Source organism: Cervus canadensis, chromosome 1, assembly GCF_019320065.1.
Source record: "Cervus canadensis isolate Bull #8, Minnesota chromosome 1, ASM1932006v1, whole genome shotgun sequence".
Lineage (NCBI taxonomy): Eukaryota > Metazoa > Chordata > Mammalia > Artiodactyla > Cervidae > Cervus > Cervus canadensis.
This window is the reverse complement of record NC_057386.1, coordinates 26,962,034-26,977,713: the sequence shown is the minus strand read 5'-3', so window position 1 is coordinate 26,977,713 and position 15,680 is coordinate 26,962,034. Positions and strand designations below refer to the sequence as shown.

General features: G+C 44.8%; 1 protein-coding gene across 5 annotated transcripts in view; it reads left to right on the top strand.

Moving 5' to 3' along the window:
* ULK2 (unc-51 like autophagy activating kinase 2) overlaps nt 1-15,680 on the top strand; it is a 56,794-nt gene that overhangs the window by 38,532 nt on the left and 2,582 nt on the right. For 4 of the 5 annotated variants that reach the window (XM_043473062.1, XM_043473063.1, XM_043473061.1 and 1 more), the window contains 11 exons: nt 844-989; nt 2,656-2,736; nt 4,277-4,563; nt 5,418-5,605; nt 6,008-6,111; nt 8,526-8,675; nt 9,535-9,743; nt 11,520-11,698; nt 12,073-12,191; nt 12,514-12,671; nt 15,363-15,498. In XM_043473062.1, coding sequence (XP_043328997.1) covers nt 844-989; nt 2,656-2,736; nt 4,277-4,563; nt 5,418-5,605; nt 6,008-6,111; nt 8,526-8,675; nt 9,535-9,743; nt 11,520-11,698; nt 12,073-12,191; nt 12,514-12,671; nt 15,363-15,498 — 1,757 coding nt within the window. Of the gene's footprint in view, nt 1-843; nt 990-2,655; nt 2,737-4,276; nt 4,564-5,417; nt 5,606-6,007; nt 6,112-8,525; nt 8,676-9,534; nt 9,744-11,519; nt 11,699-12,072; nt 12,192-12,513; nt 12,672-15,362; nt 15,499-15,680 lie in introns of those variants that run through there. The other variant, XM_043473065.1, reaches the window with a different exon arrangement.

Here is a 15,680-nt window from a genome sequence, read left to right as displayed (position 1 = left end):
GTGGGCACTCGCCCCTTTCCCAGTTCCTCCACCTGTCTTTTAAAGTCCTTTGTTATTGAAGGTTCGTCACTTTCCATAGCTGACTACTCTCTAACATGGGTATGTGCTGGAGGTGTAGAAAATTGAATAATGATGAATGTTTTTGTAGTGGATCCATTTAAATGATGTTTAAGCTTGGCTGGGTAATTCATATAGTGTGATACGGTGCTGGTGGTAAAGAACCCACCTGCCAATGCAGGGGGAGAAGGAAATGGCAACCCACTCCAGTATTCTTGCCTGGAGAATCCCAGGGACGGAAGAGCCTGATGGGCTGATGTCTGTGGGGTTGCACAGAGTCGGACACGACTGAAGTGACTTAGCAGCAGCAGCAGCCAATGCAGGAGACTCACGAGATGCGGGTTTGATCCCTGGGTCGGAAAGATCCCCTGGAGAAGGGCATGGCAACCCACTCCAGTATTCTTGCCTGGAAAATCACATGGACAGAGGAGTCTGACGGGCTACAGTCCATGGGGTTGCAAAAGTGACTGAAATGACTTAGCATGCATGCCCACATGCATGATACATTCATATTTGAATTAAGGAACTCTGGAAGGATACATTAGAAATGAACATAGCAGTAACCTTTTGAGTAGGACTGAGGAAGTGTTGGAAATTAAGTGGAGGGATCCAAGGTGGGAGGGAGACCTCACTCTGTAATTTCACACACTTGATGTCTGTTCCATACAACTTGCTCCATACTTTAAAAAATCTACTGCACGGCATACTGTTTGGAAGCTTTAGGAAAAAAGACGGAAATAAAATCCTGGAAGCTGCCAGCAAGGGAGTAATTGTATTTCTCCCCAGATCTGCAGCGGTACGAAGGTCTAACACCAGCCCTCTGGGCTTCCTCCGTCCGGGATCTTGCTCCCCAGCACCGGCAGATGCGGTTCCGGCCATAGGACGAAGACTCTCCACTGGCTCTTCCAGGCCTTACTCACCTTCCCCTCTGGGTAAGAAGAATACGTGGCAGTCGTTTCCCTCCTTTTTCATGATGACACCTGTGACACGACAGTCCCTTAGGAGCCCAGCTGTTGGTGGCCTTGAGTCCCAGCTGATAGGGAGCCATGTCCCTCCCTCCAGCCCTCCACTGCTCCAACTCCTTCTTGAGGGTCTGTAAATCCATTTGGAGCACTGTTGGAAATATGATAGTATCCATGGGTCTTATGGATAAAAAGCATCTCTAAACACAAAATCAGATACCCTAGGTTAAAGCATATATAATGCCTGCCCTGCTTTGGCACTAGGATTTAAGAGAGTTACAAGGCAGTGGTATACGTAACTGTGCCAGGCTGTGTCCACCAGGGGCCCTCGTGCTGCAGGGGGGCAGGGGCAGCAGCTCCTCCTGCCTCTCCTGGTCACCACGTACAGCACCAGGGCGAGCTCGGAAACCACTCCCAGGGCACCCTGGGAGGCCATAGAACAGCAAATCCCAACCCAACAGAAAGACCCCAAACCACATTTTCAGGAAAACAGAGACAGAGAAAAGGCTCCAACTTGAGAACACACATCGGAGTGGCCAGAGCAACTGAGATTGCAGAGTCTGAGAGAGACAGCCACCCAGCAGAAATGTGGGGGGAGCAGGACAGGGAGGGCCAGCATACACAGACACAGATACTTCCAAGACGAGGGCTGGCATCCCCTGTCACAGCTGCTGGAGGAAACCGAGAGGGCATGAGGAGACGCCTCAGCAGGAGGGAGAGCAAGAGACTGTGGCAGTGCCCAGGGGCCCCAGTCACAGAACAGAACCCTAGTGACATTTTGTCAAAATGTTACATCACCACTTGCCCTGTTGCAATGGTTTTGAAAGTATTTTTAGCTGAAAAATATTCTTCAAATAAAACCATGGCCCTTCCTCATCCCCTCTGTAACCCTTGGGCTCTCTCCCAGTTCCAGGGGCAAGGCCCAGCCACACTTAGTCAGTGCCTCTTCTTTTTGGTGGACACGTGTCTCTCATCTGCCGAAGCTCCCTGAAGTCTTCCCCGGCTGTCCCTCTCGTTAGTTTGGCTTCCCAGAGGTAGATGCAGAGAACGTTCCAGAGAGTGCATGGGAAGACCCTGCTGGAGATCAGGGAGGAAGCAGGAGCGGTGGGTGCCCTTCAGACCACCTATCAGCCTGACCCCCAAGGGTGGGGGAGGGAGGAGGAGTGGGCAGGAGTTCTGGTGGTAGTGAGTCCTGAGAAGATGTCACCCAGGCTGAAGGAGCATCCCCAGGCACCATGCCATCCAGATCTCTGACCCGTGCAGTCACAGCTGGCGCAGCATGGGAGCGACCTTGGCAGGAACATGGTGGGTAGAGGGCCAGCAGCTGGGACCCGGCAGCTCCATGGGCTGGACCCTCGGGACCAGCTCTTCACATTCTTTGTCATGAAGGCATGCCCTGTGGTATCGAGGGTGTGCCCGGCTCTCTCCCGGGACTCTGTTCTCCAGGCAGGCCCAGTGGGGCTCTACAGTCTCAGTGAGCCCAGCACCCAGCATGCGGGCCACTTAGCATGCACAAGCTGAACTACATCTTTGCTAATTAAATTCTGTCAGCTGTAATATACAGGCTGTGCACCTGTTGCCTGTTCCATCCTTAACTAGTTCTGAGCCATTTCTCCATCCTTTCCCATTCTCTCAGTGGGCACCATTCCTGAGCAGTTCCGTCAGTGCTGCTGCGGGCATCTTCAGGGCCACGAATCCAGGAGTAGGCACTCATCAGGTAGGCGATGTCTGCACAGTGTTCATAGTTTAAGTCTCGTTGTGAGTGAATTCAAGTTAGATTTTTCCAGTCTTAGCAAACCAATAGAATTTATATGAGACATTTTCTTTGCTCTCCTGTCTTGGTCTAATGTCTTCTAGTGCATCATTGCTGATTGATTGTCTCCTGGGTATATGATTCTTTCATGAAACCAAGTCTTAGGAATTAATGACTTGGCTAAATTCTGGTTGTCATACAGACAATGAAAATCAATCTAGAAAATGAAATCTCATTACTTTGATTAATATTGGTTTTAATAAGAGCTACCAGTTAGCATCATATAAAAAAGAAATGTGGATCTTTATTTGCTTTATTATGTAAAATATATATGTCTGAAAAGATATGTGTAAATCACACTCTGATAAGTCAAATCTTACATGTGCATTTGAGGAACTAGGAAGTTAAAGGAATGCTCCATTACTTAGAACTCTTTTCTTGGTTTAGTGTTGCAGATTTTGTGTTCCCTTAATAATAGAGCTCAAATAACTTTCTCCAGATCATAACATTTTGTCACTATTTATTGGTACATGTGTATATGTATACACACATGTATGGCAGAATGTGGGTCTAAAAACTAAAATACTAGATTTAGGATGAAATTAAGCTAAGAGTGGTCAGCAGCAGGATCTTATATTTACTGGTGTCTGTTTTGGGGAAGATAATGGTTATCAGCCACCAAGAAGGTTTATATGTCTTTAATGTTGTTGGTGGTGGTTTGGCTTGCAAGAAGCTCCAAGAAATTTGTAACTGGAGCTCTCGGCTTATGGAAGTTAGGTCAGTAGCAGCAGGGTTTGGAGGAGAGTTCCCAGATCATAGCCAACCATTCTTTGAGACCTTGTCTCCCAGTGTCCCCCTGAGAGTCAGGAAGTCTGTCAATGATTGGTATTCTCTTTGTAGAGAAGATGGATATTTTAGGTTTCAAATGAATTTCATGAAACTGACAAATATCCATATGCTTGTTATTTTTAGACAAAAAAACAATCCAGGAAAAGTATATTATCTTTCTAATTTTCTTGCCAACATTCTTTTCTTGAATAAGGAGTTTTTTTCTAGGTTAGCTTGAGTTTCTTTTAGTTGCTACATGAGAAGAGAGAATAATTTCATTGATGATACACATGTGTGTCTTCACATGAAGAGTAGAAACCATCTTGTTCAGTGTAGATTTGTGTTGCCTTCATTAGCTTTAGCCATTTACTCTTTAATTTTCTTCGTTGGTAATTAGACATTGCATTAATTGAGTTATGTGCTTGCTGTTGATAAAAACAGCTGATAGACCCACAGTCATTAACTTCTGTCTCCTGGGACACCAACAGCAATGCCCTTGTCACTGTTTTGTAAAGGAGCCAAAAAATTGTGTCTTGCCAGGTAAACAATTTTTAGAATATCTCATGGAAAACAAGACATTCATTAGAATTCTCATTTGAGAGGTGTCTTCTTGACTCCCCATTTCTGCTCTGTGCTTGTTCTCTTCGGGTTAACGTTGCTTCTGTCTCCTTGGCAGGTTCTCCCGTGCCGCAGGCCCAGTCACCACAGCCTGTCCTGTTGGGCGCTCGACTGCAGAGCGCTCCCACCCTCACCGACATCTACCAGAACAAGCAGAAGCTCAGAAAACAGCACTCTGACCCCGTGTGCCCATCCCAGGCCGGGGCAGGCTACAGCTGCTCCCCCCAGCCCAGCCGGCCTGGCAGCCTCGGGACCTCCCCCACCAAGCACAGCGGGTCCTCCCCGCGGAGCTCGGACTGGCTTTTCAGAACTCCGTTACCAACCATCATTGGCTCTCCTACTAAGGTGTGTGTACTCAGCCCTCATGTGGGTGTTATGCCTTGGCTAAATGAACATTTCTTAACTGGGCACTGTATTCTGGATGGTCAGTTGGATCCAGTAGCAGACCACAAGAGAAATTGTAATAGAGAAGTTGATTACTCCCAGATCCTGGGAGAAGCACCGAGGAGCCACATAGGGAAGTTGAGTCAGAGCGCAGACAAAGACAGGACCTGGGCACACGCCTCTATTAGGTCTGCGGGTAGAGTGCTGTGGGGTTCTGGCCTAAGGCTGGATGGGTCATTCCAAACCAAAGAGCAGGGTTCTGGTAAGTTCTATGAGAATCTTGTCTTGAGGGGTGCATAGTGGGAGGGCCCCAGGAGACAGGAAGGTCACCAGGCCTGTCAGGGAAGTCTGATCTGGAACTTACTCACTCTTGACTCTCTGGGCTGCTGTCTAGGGCGTGCGCTTGTACAGGGAGCTAGTGTCAATGTAATGTCCCTTCAGTCGGCTTAGCAGTAGCTTAACTGAGTTCTTAGGAGTAGAAAGCCAGGTCATGAGCTAGTCTAACAGATACTTGTGGAAAGCATTCAGGGGAGAAAAACTCCAGTTAATCAGCACCTGCTGTGTGCCAGGCCGAGTGTGAGTCCTGTACTTGCTGTGTGCTTTACATTCGTTATCCTGTTTACCATGGAGAAAGGAAGCAGGCTTAGCATAAATGAACTGTCAGGGTCACAGAGACTGGATGTAGAGGAGCCAGATTTGAATCCAGGCTTGCCACAGTCTGGAGTCTCTGCTCCAGCCTCTGCACCGCGAGCCTGGTGACTCTGAATGGAATTACTCCATATGTTGGAGTAATTCGCTTATGTGTTTTTCTTTAGACCACGGCTCCTTTCAAAATTCCCAAAACGCAAGCATCTTCCAACCTTCTCGCCTTGGCCACTCGCCATGGGCCTTCCGAGGGGCAGCCGAAAGATGGGAACAACCCAAGGAAATGCACTCACTGTGTCCTGGTTCAAGGAGGGGAGAGGCAGAAGTCCGAGCATCAGGTCAAGGCAGCGTTTGGCAGGTAAACAAGGCCATTTCCTTCCAGCCTCAAACTTCAAGACTGTAGCAGAGCCTCTGTTTCTACCATAAAACAACCAGACCAAACCAGCAGCTGCTCTATGCCAGTGGTTAGTGATATTGTGTACAGTTAGTGACTCTGTAAACGTAGCATCTCAGAAAACCAAGATGCTTCCTGCACCTGTGTGAATCAGAGCTCATCCTAAGTTTCCTGGGGGTCTGTTTCTACTTTCTGTTTTTCTGGTTATGAAGTTAATCTCTGCCTTGAATTGTTTGGTATCTATTTTTGTCTCCTTGCTCTTTGACTTCCCATTAATCCTTTTATGGCTTGGCTTAAGTCACCCTTGTTATTGATATGTCCGGATTTTTTAAAAGTATACATTTACACTATTATTTTTCTTTTTAGGTCCATCAGTACTGGGAAATTATCAGATCAACAAGTAAAAACACCTTGTGGTGGACATCAGGGCAGCATGGACAGTTTAAATACAGAACGACCAATGGATACAGGTAAGAAAAATCCGGTTTCCTTTAGGCATGTAATTTGTTAGTTTCCTCTTGCTGCTGTGACAGATTACCACAAGTATATTAGTTTACGGTTCTCAAGGTCTCACTGGGCTGAAGTTAGGGTGTGGGCAGGGCTGTGTTCACTCTGGAATCTCTGGGGAGACTGCATTCCTTGCCTTTCCAGCTTCTAGGGATCACCTGCTCCCCTTGGCTCATGGCCCCTTCCATCTGGAAAGCCAGCCATGGCCAGTCTAGACTCAGACCTTCTGCCTGCTTGTTATCCATTTGAAGGCCCCTTGTGATTGCATTGGACCCACTGGATAATCTCTTTAAGGCCAGCTGATTAGCAACCCTAGTTCCATCTGCAACTTTAATTCCTCTTTGCCATGTAATGTAGGTATTTACAGGTTCCGAGGGTCAGGACGTGAGCGTCTCTGGCTTGGATGTGGGGGTAACATTCTGCCTGTCTACTCCTCTTGACTGTTGATGAACCTGCTGACCCACATCTCTTCATCCAGCCTCTGTCATCTCATCTGATTTCTTAGGAGCCTGCCAAGACAGCGACTTGTGCAGTGTCTGGATGATAAGCAGCCGATGAATTAGAAGGAGTTCTGACCAAGATTGTTTTTTATCAGTAGGATAACACTGGCCAAAGTTACCTTAAACACATATGTGTTCTTCAGCATTTCTTATGTAGCAGGCCTATCCTATAGAGAGCCATGGGTCACTGAGATCCCTGGCTCTTTCAGTTGTCCCAGAGACCTTTATGTCCATGGACCCATGCCAAGATTACTTTGGACTGCTTGTCAAAAAAATGAAATCAAAGGGCTGGTTCCATGCCCTAAACCAGACTTGTTCAACTGAGCTTTCTGGAAATGGATTTTAGGAATCTGTGTCTCTAGCAAACTCCCCGTGTGATTATTATGCACACTTAAATTTGAGAATCACTGTTGTAACCTTTGTTCTTGTTTTCTCTATAATTCTTTTATTGGCTCTCCCATGAAACTCCAAAGCAGGGAATGTCTAGACCAGTAAATATCTTGAGTATGGTTTGTGGTTTTTGTACAACAGGACTTCACTTTTCACTCCACTTTCATCTGGCATGGTTTCTAAAGAGAAGTCTGATGTAAGTCTCAACCTTGTTCCTCTGATGTAATAGATGAGATGTTCTCTCCCTGCCGCCACCACCCACCGCCCAACACACACACAGTTTGGCTTCTTACAGGAATTTTTCTTTGATTCTCTGCTGTTTGAATATGAAGTGCCTAGGTATAGATTTTTTTTTTTCACTTCTGACCACTTGGTGTTCTTGAGGTTTCCTGGACCTGTGGTTTGATTCTGCATTTGTTTGGGAAATTACTTGGGTCTTTACTATTGATACGTCAGGTATTTCTTTCGTTTCTTTCTTTCTCCTTCTGATATTCCCATTGCATGTATATTATACCTTTGTGGTTGTCCCACAGTTCTTGGACATTCTGGGGGTTTTGTTTTGGTTCTTCTTTCTCTTTGCTTTCCAGTTTTGGAAGTTCCTACTGACGTACCTTCAGGCTAGCTGATTCTCTTCTCCACCATGTCCTGTCCGTTGATGAGCTCATCAGACACATTACTCATTTCTCTTCTCTGCCACATCCTATCTGTTGATGAGCTTGCCTTTTAATTTTTTGTTGAAAGCCAGACATGATATACTAGATATAAAGAATCAAGTCAAATAGTGTGAGGTCTTTTTAAATTTTTTTTGCCACAAGTGAGGCTGTGTGTAGGGTTTGCTGTAGCTGTAGGTAGCAGGGTAAACTTTTCTCTTGTGTCTTTGCTTTTGTCTTCCTTTTCTTGAAGTCTCCCTAGATACTGCTGTCTCATGCCTAACTCTGCGTTTTCTTCTAAGAAACTATAAGCTATAAGACAGCTTAGCTCTTAAGTTTCTCCACATCCTCAACATTTGTTATTTGTGGTTTTTTGAGGATGACCGTCCTGACAGGTATGAGGTGGTGTCTCACTGTGGTTTTTACTTGCATTTCGCTGATGATTAGTGATGTTGACCATCTTTTCATGTACCTATTGATCATATTTTTTTGTAAAGTAACTTCTCAGATCCTCTGCCCATTATTTAATCATGTTTTTTTCCTTACATTTTTATTTCCAGTTCTTAGTTTCCACATTTTCAAATTATTCTCAGCTGTGACTGCAGTTCACATATTTTAGAAGTGCACAGAAACCTGACTTCTAGGCTTTGGTGAAAGGAAGATTTCACAGCTGTGAAGAGATTACTGTAAAATATTTTTCATGGAGCTCTAAATTGAATTCTCTGTTTTTAAGAGTAATAAGTGCTTATTGTAAAAAACCAAAAATCTAATGTAACAGTGAAGTCTCTCTGTAACCCTGCCCTCTGGAATATAGCACGCGTGGTGAACTTCTTTCAGCCCCTGCAGGAGCCTGTGGTGTTGCCCTGGCCCCTCCTATAGGAGCAGCAGCAAGTCCCAGGGCTGTGATGTTCACAGTGGGGTCTCCCCCACACAGGGCCACAGCCACCACGTGTGCCCACACGGGCCTTCGGATAAGAACCACCTCAGGTGAGGATTGACTTAGTTCTGCCTTGGGCTCTTGTTTGGGGTGCAAGTTCTGAAAATGCCTTCATGGTGTGATATAATTTCCAGTGACGTGGAGATAACAATCTTCTTTACCTGAAAGGGTTATAAAAAGTAAATGAGGGGACTTCCCTGGTGGCCCAGTGGTTCAAACTCCACCTTCCACTCCAGAGAGCACCGGTTCCATCCCTGGTCAGGGACCTAAGGTCCCTCATACCACGCAGGGCGGCTGAAGAAAAGAGAGAAAGAAAATAACAGTTTATACCTATTAACTAAGCCAACATTTAAATAGTATAACCCAGTGCTACGGAGGCTTAATGGGAACTGTGTGCTCACTTTTGGCTGCTTTAGAAAACAGCATGATGATTCTTAGAGCTGTAGAAGTGTGTATAGTAATATTTGACCTGTGGTAACTGCATTCTGTTTATAAGACCACTCACAGCAAAACGGCCTTATAAAGTATTTATCACACATAAATAACTCACAAGAAGGCAAGATCTCATCACAGTGTTGTTCGTGGCATTAGAAATCAGAACTGGTGTAAGTGCCTCCAGACCAGCACTTGGGTAGAGTTTTAGTGATGTACCACCTATGGCTGAGTTTTCTCACCTGAGGACTGCGGCATAGCAGGGGAGAAAGGCGTACGCTAGAGTTTGTCTAAAACAATTTAAAAGCAGCTGTGATGAGTCTGTGAAGGATGCCTACAGCTGAGGAATGAAGGTGAGCGTGGGAAGATAGAGGCTGTTCTTGGGCTGGGGTGGGAGGTTTCTTTTACTGTTTGCCATCCTGCCTGGTGATCACTGGGTGCTAATCACCGAGTGCTGTCCATGTCCTCTCTCCACAGGGGGCTCTAGCGGCTCCGGGGGCTCTCTGTGCTCTATCGGCAGCCGTGTGTGTGGGGGTTCCCCGCCTGGGCTGTGCTCGGGGTCTCCGCCTCTGGGAGCAGAAGCGGCCCCCAGCCTGAGACATGTGCCTTGTGGTGCTTCACCCCCCAGCCTGGAGGGTCTCGTCACCTTTGAAGCCCCTGAACTGCCGGAGGAAACGCTGATGGAGGTGGGAAGAGACCCTACGATGTGTCCTTTAAGGCTACAGTGAGGAGAGAATTGATGATGAGAGGGCAGAATCCGAGAGCAAGTCCCAGTGGTTCTCCCCGTGAACTTTTCTATCTGAAACCTTGGTGGTGTGTTTTTAGAATTATGTTGACAGTGGCACTCATTCACAACGAGCTTTGGTTCACAGGAAGTGACAGATACAGATTTTGTATTCTTAATTCTTTTATCTGAAGTTAATTTACTACTTATGGTGGTGATGATTTAGTCGCTAAGTTGTGTCTGACTCTTGCAAACCCATGGACTGTAGCCCGCTGGGCGCCTCTGTCCATGGGATTCTCCAGGCCAGAATACTGGAGTGGGCTGCCATTCCCTTCTCCAGGAGATCTTCCCAACCCAGGGATCGAACCTGGGTCTCCTGCCTTGCAGGCAGATTCTTTACTGAGTGAGCTACGAGGGAATCCCTTTTACTTATAGGACTTTAAAACATAATCTTTTCCCTAAAGCCATAACTTTTTATTCTCAAAGTTTACCTTACCTTACAAGATAAAAATGATACGCTTAAACTTAAGTTTTGAAAAAGTAAATTATAATGCCAACTGAGTCAGTAACGCTGAGAAATACAGCTTCCCAGCAGATTGGATAGTCACGTCCCTCCATGGAGTGGGTTCTCCAGGGAAAAACACATCATAATGTGCAGTGTACTGAGCACACATCCAGAACAGAGGTTAATGTTACGATTCCAAAGCCTGTGCCAGCTAACTCCTCAGTGTCGACTCTAGGCCATCTTCCCGTGGACTGCATCTGACCTCAGTCAGTGCAGATCACCCTGCACTTCAAATTAAAATGACCCATTCTCCAGACCATCAAAGGCACTAAGTGTCTGTGCTGGACCCCTAGGATTTCTGTTGTGTGTGGAGGAGAATTAAGTATCTCACATAAAAGTTATAAAATATTGCATGCAAAATTTTAGTAGTGATTCTGTGTAATAAGCTGTAATTTTGAAAATATGTATAATGTAAATTATGTTCTAGTAAATGTTGGAACATACAGTCCAATCTGCTGTTGCAGAGCAGGGAGACTCTCAAAAGTTGGTTCGTTTATTCTGTCTCAAGGACGCTGGTTTTCATCCCTTTTAACCATGGAAGTAGAGTGAGAAACTTAGTCTTATTTGAGATTTCAAAATACATTGCTAGCTAAAAACAAATCTCAAAACAGCATTAATTTTAGAATACCAATATTTAATGCATTGCTATTACGTCTGTCTGTACTTCACTCTAACTAACTGAAAAGATCATGAAATTTAAAAGTTTTATTATTAGGAACCACTGTTAACTGAGGAACCACCAGAAATTTAAATAAAGTATCTCTGAAATTTTAAGCCAGTAGAATTCATGAAACTATTGAGAAGTGTAGTTTCAAGTCCAGAATATGCTGAAGTTCTTATATCTCAGTATCTGTTTGGTCATGTTTCTGTCTCATGTACATTGATTTAGTTCTGTGTTTCATTTTTTCCTGTGAAAGCACAGTGGCCTCATATCTTTGAGGCTGAATGTTGTGGTTGCTCTCATACATGCCACAAAAACACATGACACACCTTTGATTTCATTTGTGTTTATCTTCTCACTAGTTTTCTGGAATTTAGAAATTTCAGCCTCCTTTGATCATTCTGATATTGATACATATAAAAAAATATTAGCAGTGGCCATGGTTGGTATACAGAAATGAGTATGCACCTCCTTAACCTTCAAGTTTCTAAGACAAGTTGGCTTTGCCTTAGCAAGAACATGCAGACACCTTACGCCACCTGAACTCAATGCTGCTGTTCACGGAGTGTGTGCTGGACCTGACAGCTGTGCGCGGGGGGAGCCCGGAGCTCTGCGCATCGGCCGTCTCCGTGTACCAGATCCAGGAGAGTGCGGTGGTGGACCAGATCAGCCAGCTGAGCAAGGACTGGGGGTAGGTGCCCCCTGCTGTCCATCTCCTCCCTTCCTGCCCTCCATATACTGGTGTCCACGCTGGAGGCCTTGCCACCCACTGCAGGTCATGTCCGGTTAGCAAAAATGTCAAGGAGTCTCTGAGTTATTTCAGTGCTCAATTTCGCTCTGTGAGCCAAGACTGGAGGTTCTACAGCCTTGATTTTAAAGATACTTGATTATAAAGAGATGGTACTCTTATCTGAGTGTGCCCCTAATGTTAAAAGTACACTTTTTTCCGCGCCGACCCTTCTCCTTTCAGGAGTCCTTTGTGCACTAAGAGTGTCAAGGCGGGTTGAGATGGGGCCTGGCCTGTTGGTTCCTAGGCTAACACTGTGCTTGCTGTCTCTGGGCCAGGCGAGTAGAGCAGCTCGTGTTGCACATGAAAGCTGCACAACTCCTAGCAGCCTCTCTGCATCTCGCCAAAGAGCAGATCAAATCCGGGAAGCTGAGCCCATCCTCGGGCGTGAAGCAAGGTAGGCTGGGGCATGATGAGCTCCTGGGAGCCCAGCAGTCCTCTCCCCTTGCACTGAGAAAGGGGTTTTTGATGAGGGGTCATTGTGTTATTAAGTATTCTTCAATGGGAAAAGATGCTGGCTTCTCTGTTTTTAATATAGAGCAATCAGGTGCTTTGTTGCCAATCCTCTCTTGACTGAGAGGACATAGGAAAGAATGATTTCCAGGCACTTTTCTCAGTGATCATTTTTTGTCGCTTTCCTTAAGTTAGCAGGAAAGCTGCATGTCACCATGACTCTGTTTATGAAAGAAAACTGAATTCTTATTTCAACTTTTTTCCAGTTGTCAAAAATCTGAATGAACGATATAAATTCTGCATTAGCATGTGCAAGAAATTGACAGAAAAGCTGAATCGCTTCTTTTCTGACAAACAGAGATTTATTGATGAAATCAACAGCGTAACTGCAGAGAAACTCATCTATAACTGTGCTGTAGAAATGGTAACCCTTTTTAAAGTGTAATATTGTACAGTAATAGTTGTGGTGTTTAAGAGCATCTTTTTTTTTCCATTTATTTTTATTAGTTGGAGGTTAATTACTTTACAATATTGTAGTGGTTTTTGCCATACATTGACATGAATCAGCCATGGATTTACATGTATTCCCCATCCCGATCCCCCCCTCCCCCTCCCTCCCCATCCCATCCCTCTGGGTCTTCCCAGTGCACCAGCCCGAGCACTTGTCTCATGCATCCAACCTGGGCTGGTGATCTGTTTCACCCTGATAGTATACTTGTTCAATGCTGTTCTCTCTGAACACCCCCCTTGCTTCTCTTGACAGAGTCTAAAAGTCTGTTCTGTACTCTGTCCTCTTTTTCTGTTTTGCATATAGGGTATATTACCCTTTTTAAATTCCATATATGCGTTAGTAACTGTATTGGTCTTTATCTTTCTGGCTTACTTCACTCTGTATAATGGGCTCCAGTTTCATCCATCTCATTAGAACTGATTCAAATGAATTCTTTTTAGTGGCTGAGTAATATTCCATAGTGTATATGTACCACAACTTCCTTATCCATTCTAAGAGCATCTTTTGAATTGCATACCTGCTTGACATCATCCTTTTAAACAGAGTTAAAGCCCCACCACTCCCATGTCCCAGGTGTCATGGTACCTTTTCCTGAAGGAGTATTTGGACTGAATTAACATGCAGCAAGGAGAAGGCAATGCACCCCACTCCAGTACTCTTGCCTGGAAAATCCCATGGACAGAGGAGCCTGGTAGGCTACAGTCCATGGGGTCGCGAAGAGTCAGACACGACTGAGCGACTTCACTTTCACTTTTCACTTTCATGCACTGGAGAAGGAAATGGCAGCCCACTCCAGTACTCTTGCCTGGAGAATCCCAGGGACGGGAGCCTGGTGGGCTGCCGTCTATGGGGTCACACAGAATTGGATACGACTGACGTGACTTAGCAGTAGCAGCAACATGCAGCAAACATAAGCTGTGTTGGTTACCACATTTGGTGTTAATAAAAGTTTACCATAACACTTAAAAATTGCTAACATTAGGCATGATCTAATCTTTTGATAGTTTGTACCTAAAAGCTTTTGCTGGATCTGTTTCTTCATTTCCCATTGTTTAAGAAATTTGGCTTAAAATGTTAGAAAAGAATTCTGCTCTTTTACCCTATCTGCAAAAATTCATGTGCTCAGATTCCATGACTGACCTCAGTATAGACAAGAAGTTTAACCTACTTTGCCAAATATCTGGTTATATTCGTAGAAATAATTTGTTTTCTGTATCTTGAGGAAAATTGCCTGAGGTAAGCATGAGATTAGGGGCTGTTAAAGAAGTAATTCAGTGGGGAAGAATTTAATTATTGACCAACCTTATGATTTTTACCATACTAACACAATTGACCTTCTTTCTTGGCCCCAGATTTGCTTGAACTCTGAAATTGTACTGTTATATTACCCCCTTGGCATTTTTTTGAAAGCCATCATAATAAAAAGTCATATGAAAATAATTTTGGAATATAAGCTATTGATGATAATAATATACATTATATTACTACAAATTGGACATGAATAATATTATGCACTGTATTGTTTTGTACCAGATTAAGACTTCGTAGGACAGATTTTCTCTTAAAATTTTGTGCCAGGACTGATGTCCTGTTGTGAGGAGTGACAGTGCTGCTGTTTCTGCTGATGACAGGGCCACATGCCTACAACAAATCTCTCCTGGGCCCTGGCTGCTGAGCAGCGTGGGGGCACTCACCTTACACGTAGTTCTTCCTTTCTCCCTCCGTTTCAGGACTTTGATTTTCCATATCCATTTTATTTATCTTATTGTAAGTGGCTTTACTTTTTGAAAGAGACAGCATACTGACAGGTAAATTAGCACACTGGATCCCTCACAGACTCAGAGATGAATGATTAAAAAGAAAATTAGGATGCTGTTAGGAAAACAAAATGCTCATAACCCTGTGAATGACACTGGGGAGGCCCTGCCCCCCTCTCCCACTGCCCAGATCACGCCTGCTTCTCTTGACTCGGCCTCAGTGTCACTTCCTGGGGACTCTCCTCACCTTCCCCTCCCTGATAGTCTGGTTAGGTGCCCCTTGAGCGTAGTCCCCTGGGTACCATCCAGGGCTTCCTCCTGTGATACCGTGTGGCCCTTGGAGCACAGCCCACACCTTAGCTGGACTGTGAGCTCGCCTTCATCGTATGCCCACTGCCCGGTAAATTCAAGAGGTGCCCAGTAAATGTCTCTGAGTGAATAAATCCCACACACCAGGAAGTCCTTTAACTGAAAGAAGCAGCTGATAAATGGCTTTTAACATCATTTAATTATTTCATTGTAACAAAATCTGCTTTAATGAAATGCCAGGTTACTAGTATGGAAGTATATATTTAAACTTTTTATTGAAGTCAGAGATGAGTCAGTTTAGAAGTGTTAAACCTTAGGAGTTTTGAGTCTCTGAGTTCAAGAAGGTTATGTTTGAATGCAGAGTTAGTAACTCTTTTGTCAAGAAGCTTTTCCTTTATATCATTCACCCAGTAAGTTACATCATTTTGTCAAAATGTATTAATTTTAGAGAGACTCCGTTTAAAGCTGCATTGTGCACATGGATTCATATTTTCTTGGAAAAGCTGAGAACCTTCTTGTCTTTGTTCACTGGTTCCAGGTTCAAGCCGCAGCCTTGGATGAAATGTTTCAGCAGACTGAAGATATTGTTTATCGCTATCATAAGGCAGCCCTTCTTCTGGAGGGCTTAACTAAGATTCTTCAGGACCCGGCAGACATTGAAAACATCCACAGATGTGAGTTGACTTGGAAAGCAGTGTGTTTGCTGATTGCATCTCCTTGTCTTCTCCTGGAGCAGCAGGAAGACCCTGGGGTGTGCAATGACCTGCCCAAGGGTGTTACATCTTGGTTTCCCAACCTTGGGCTAGTCACATCCCCCTTCCGTGGCCTCAGTTTCTTCTGTGAGATGAGGGACAAG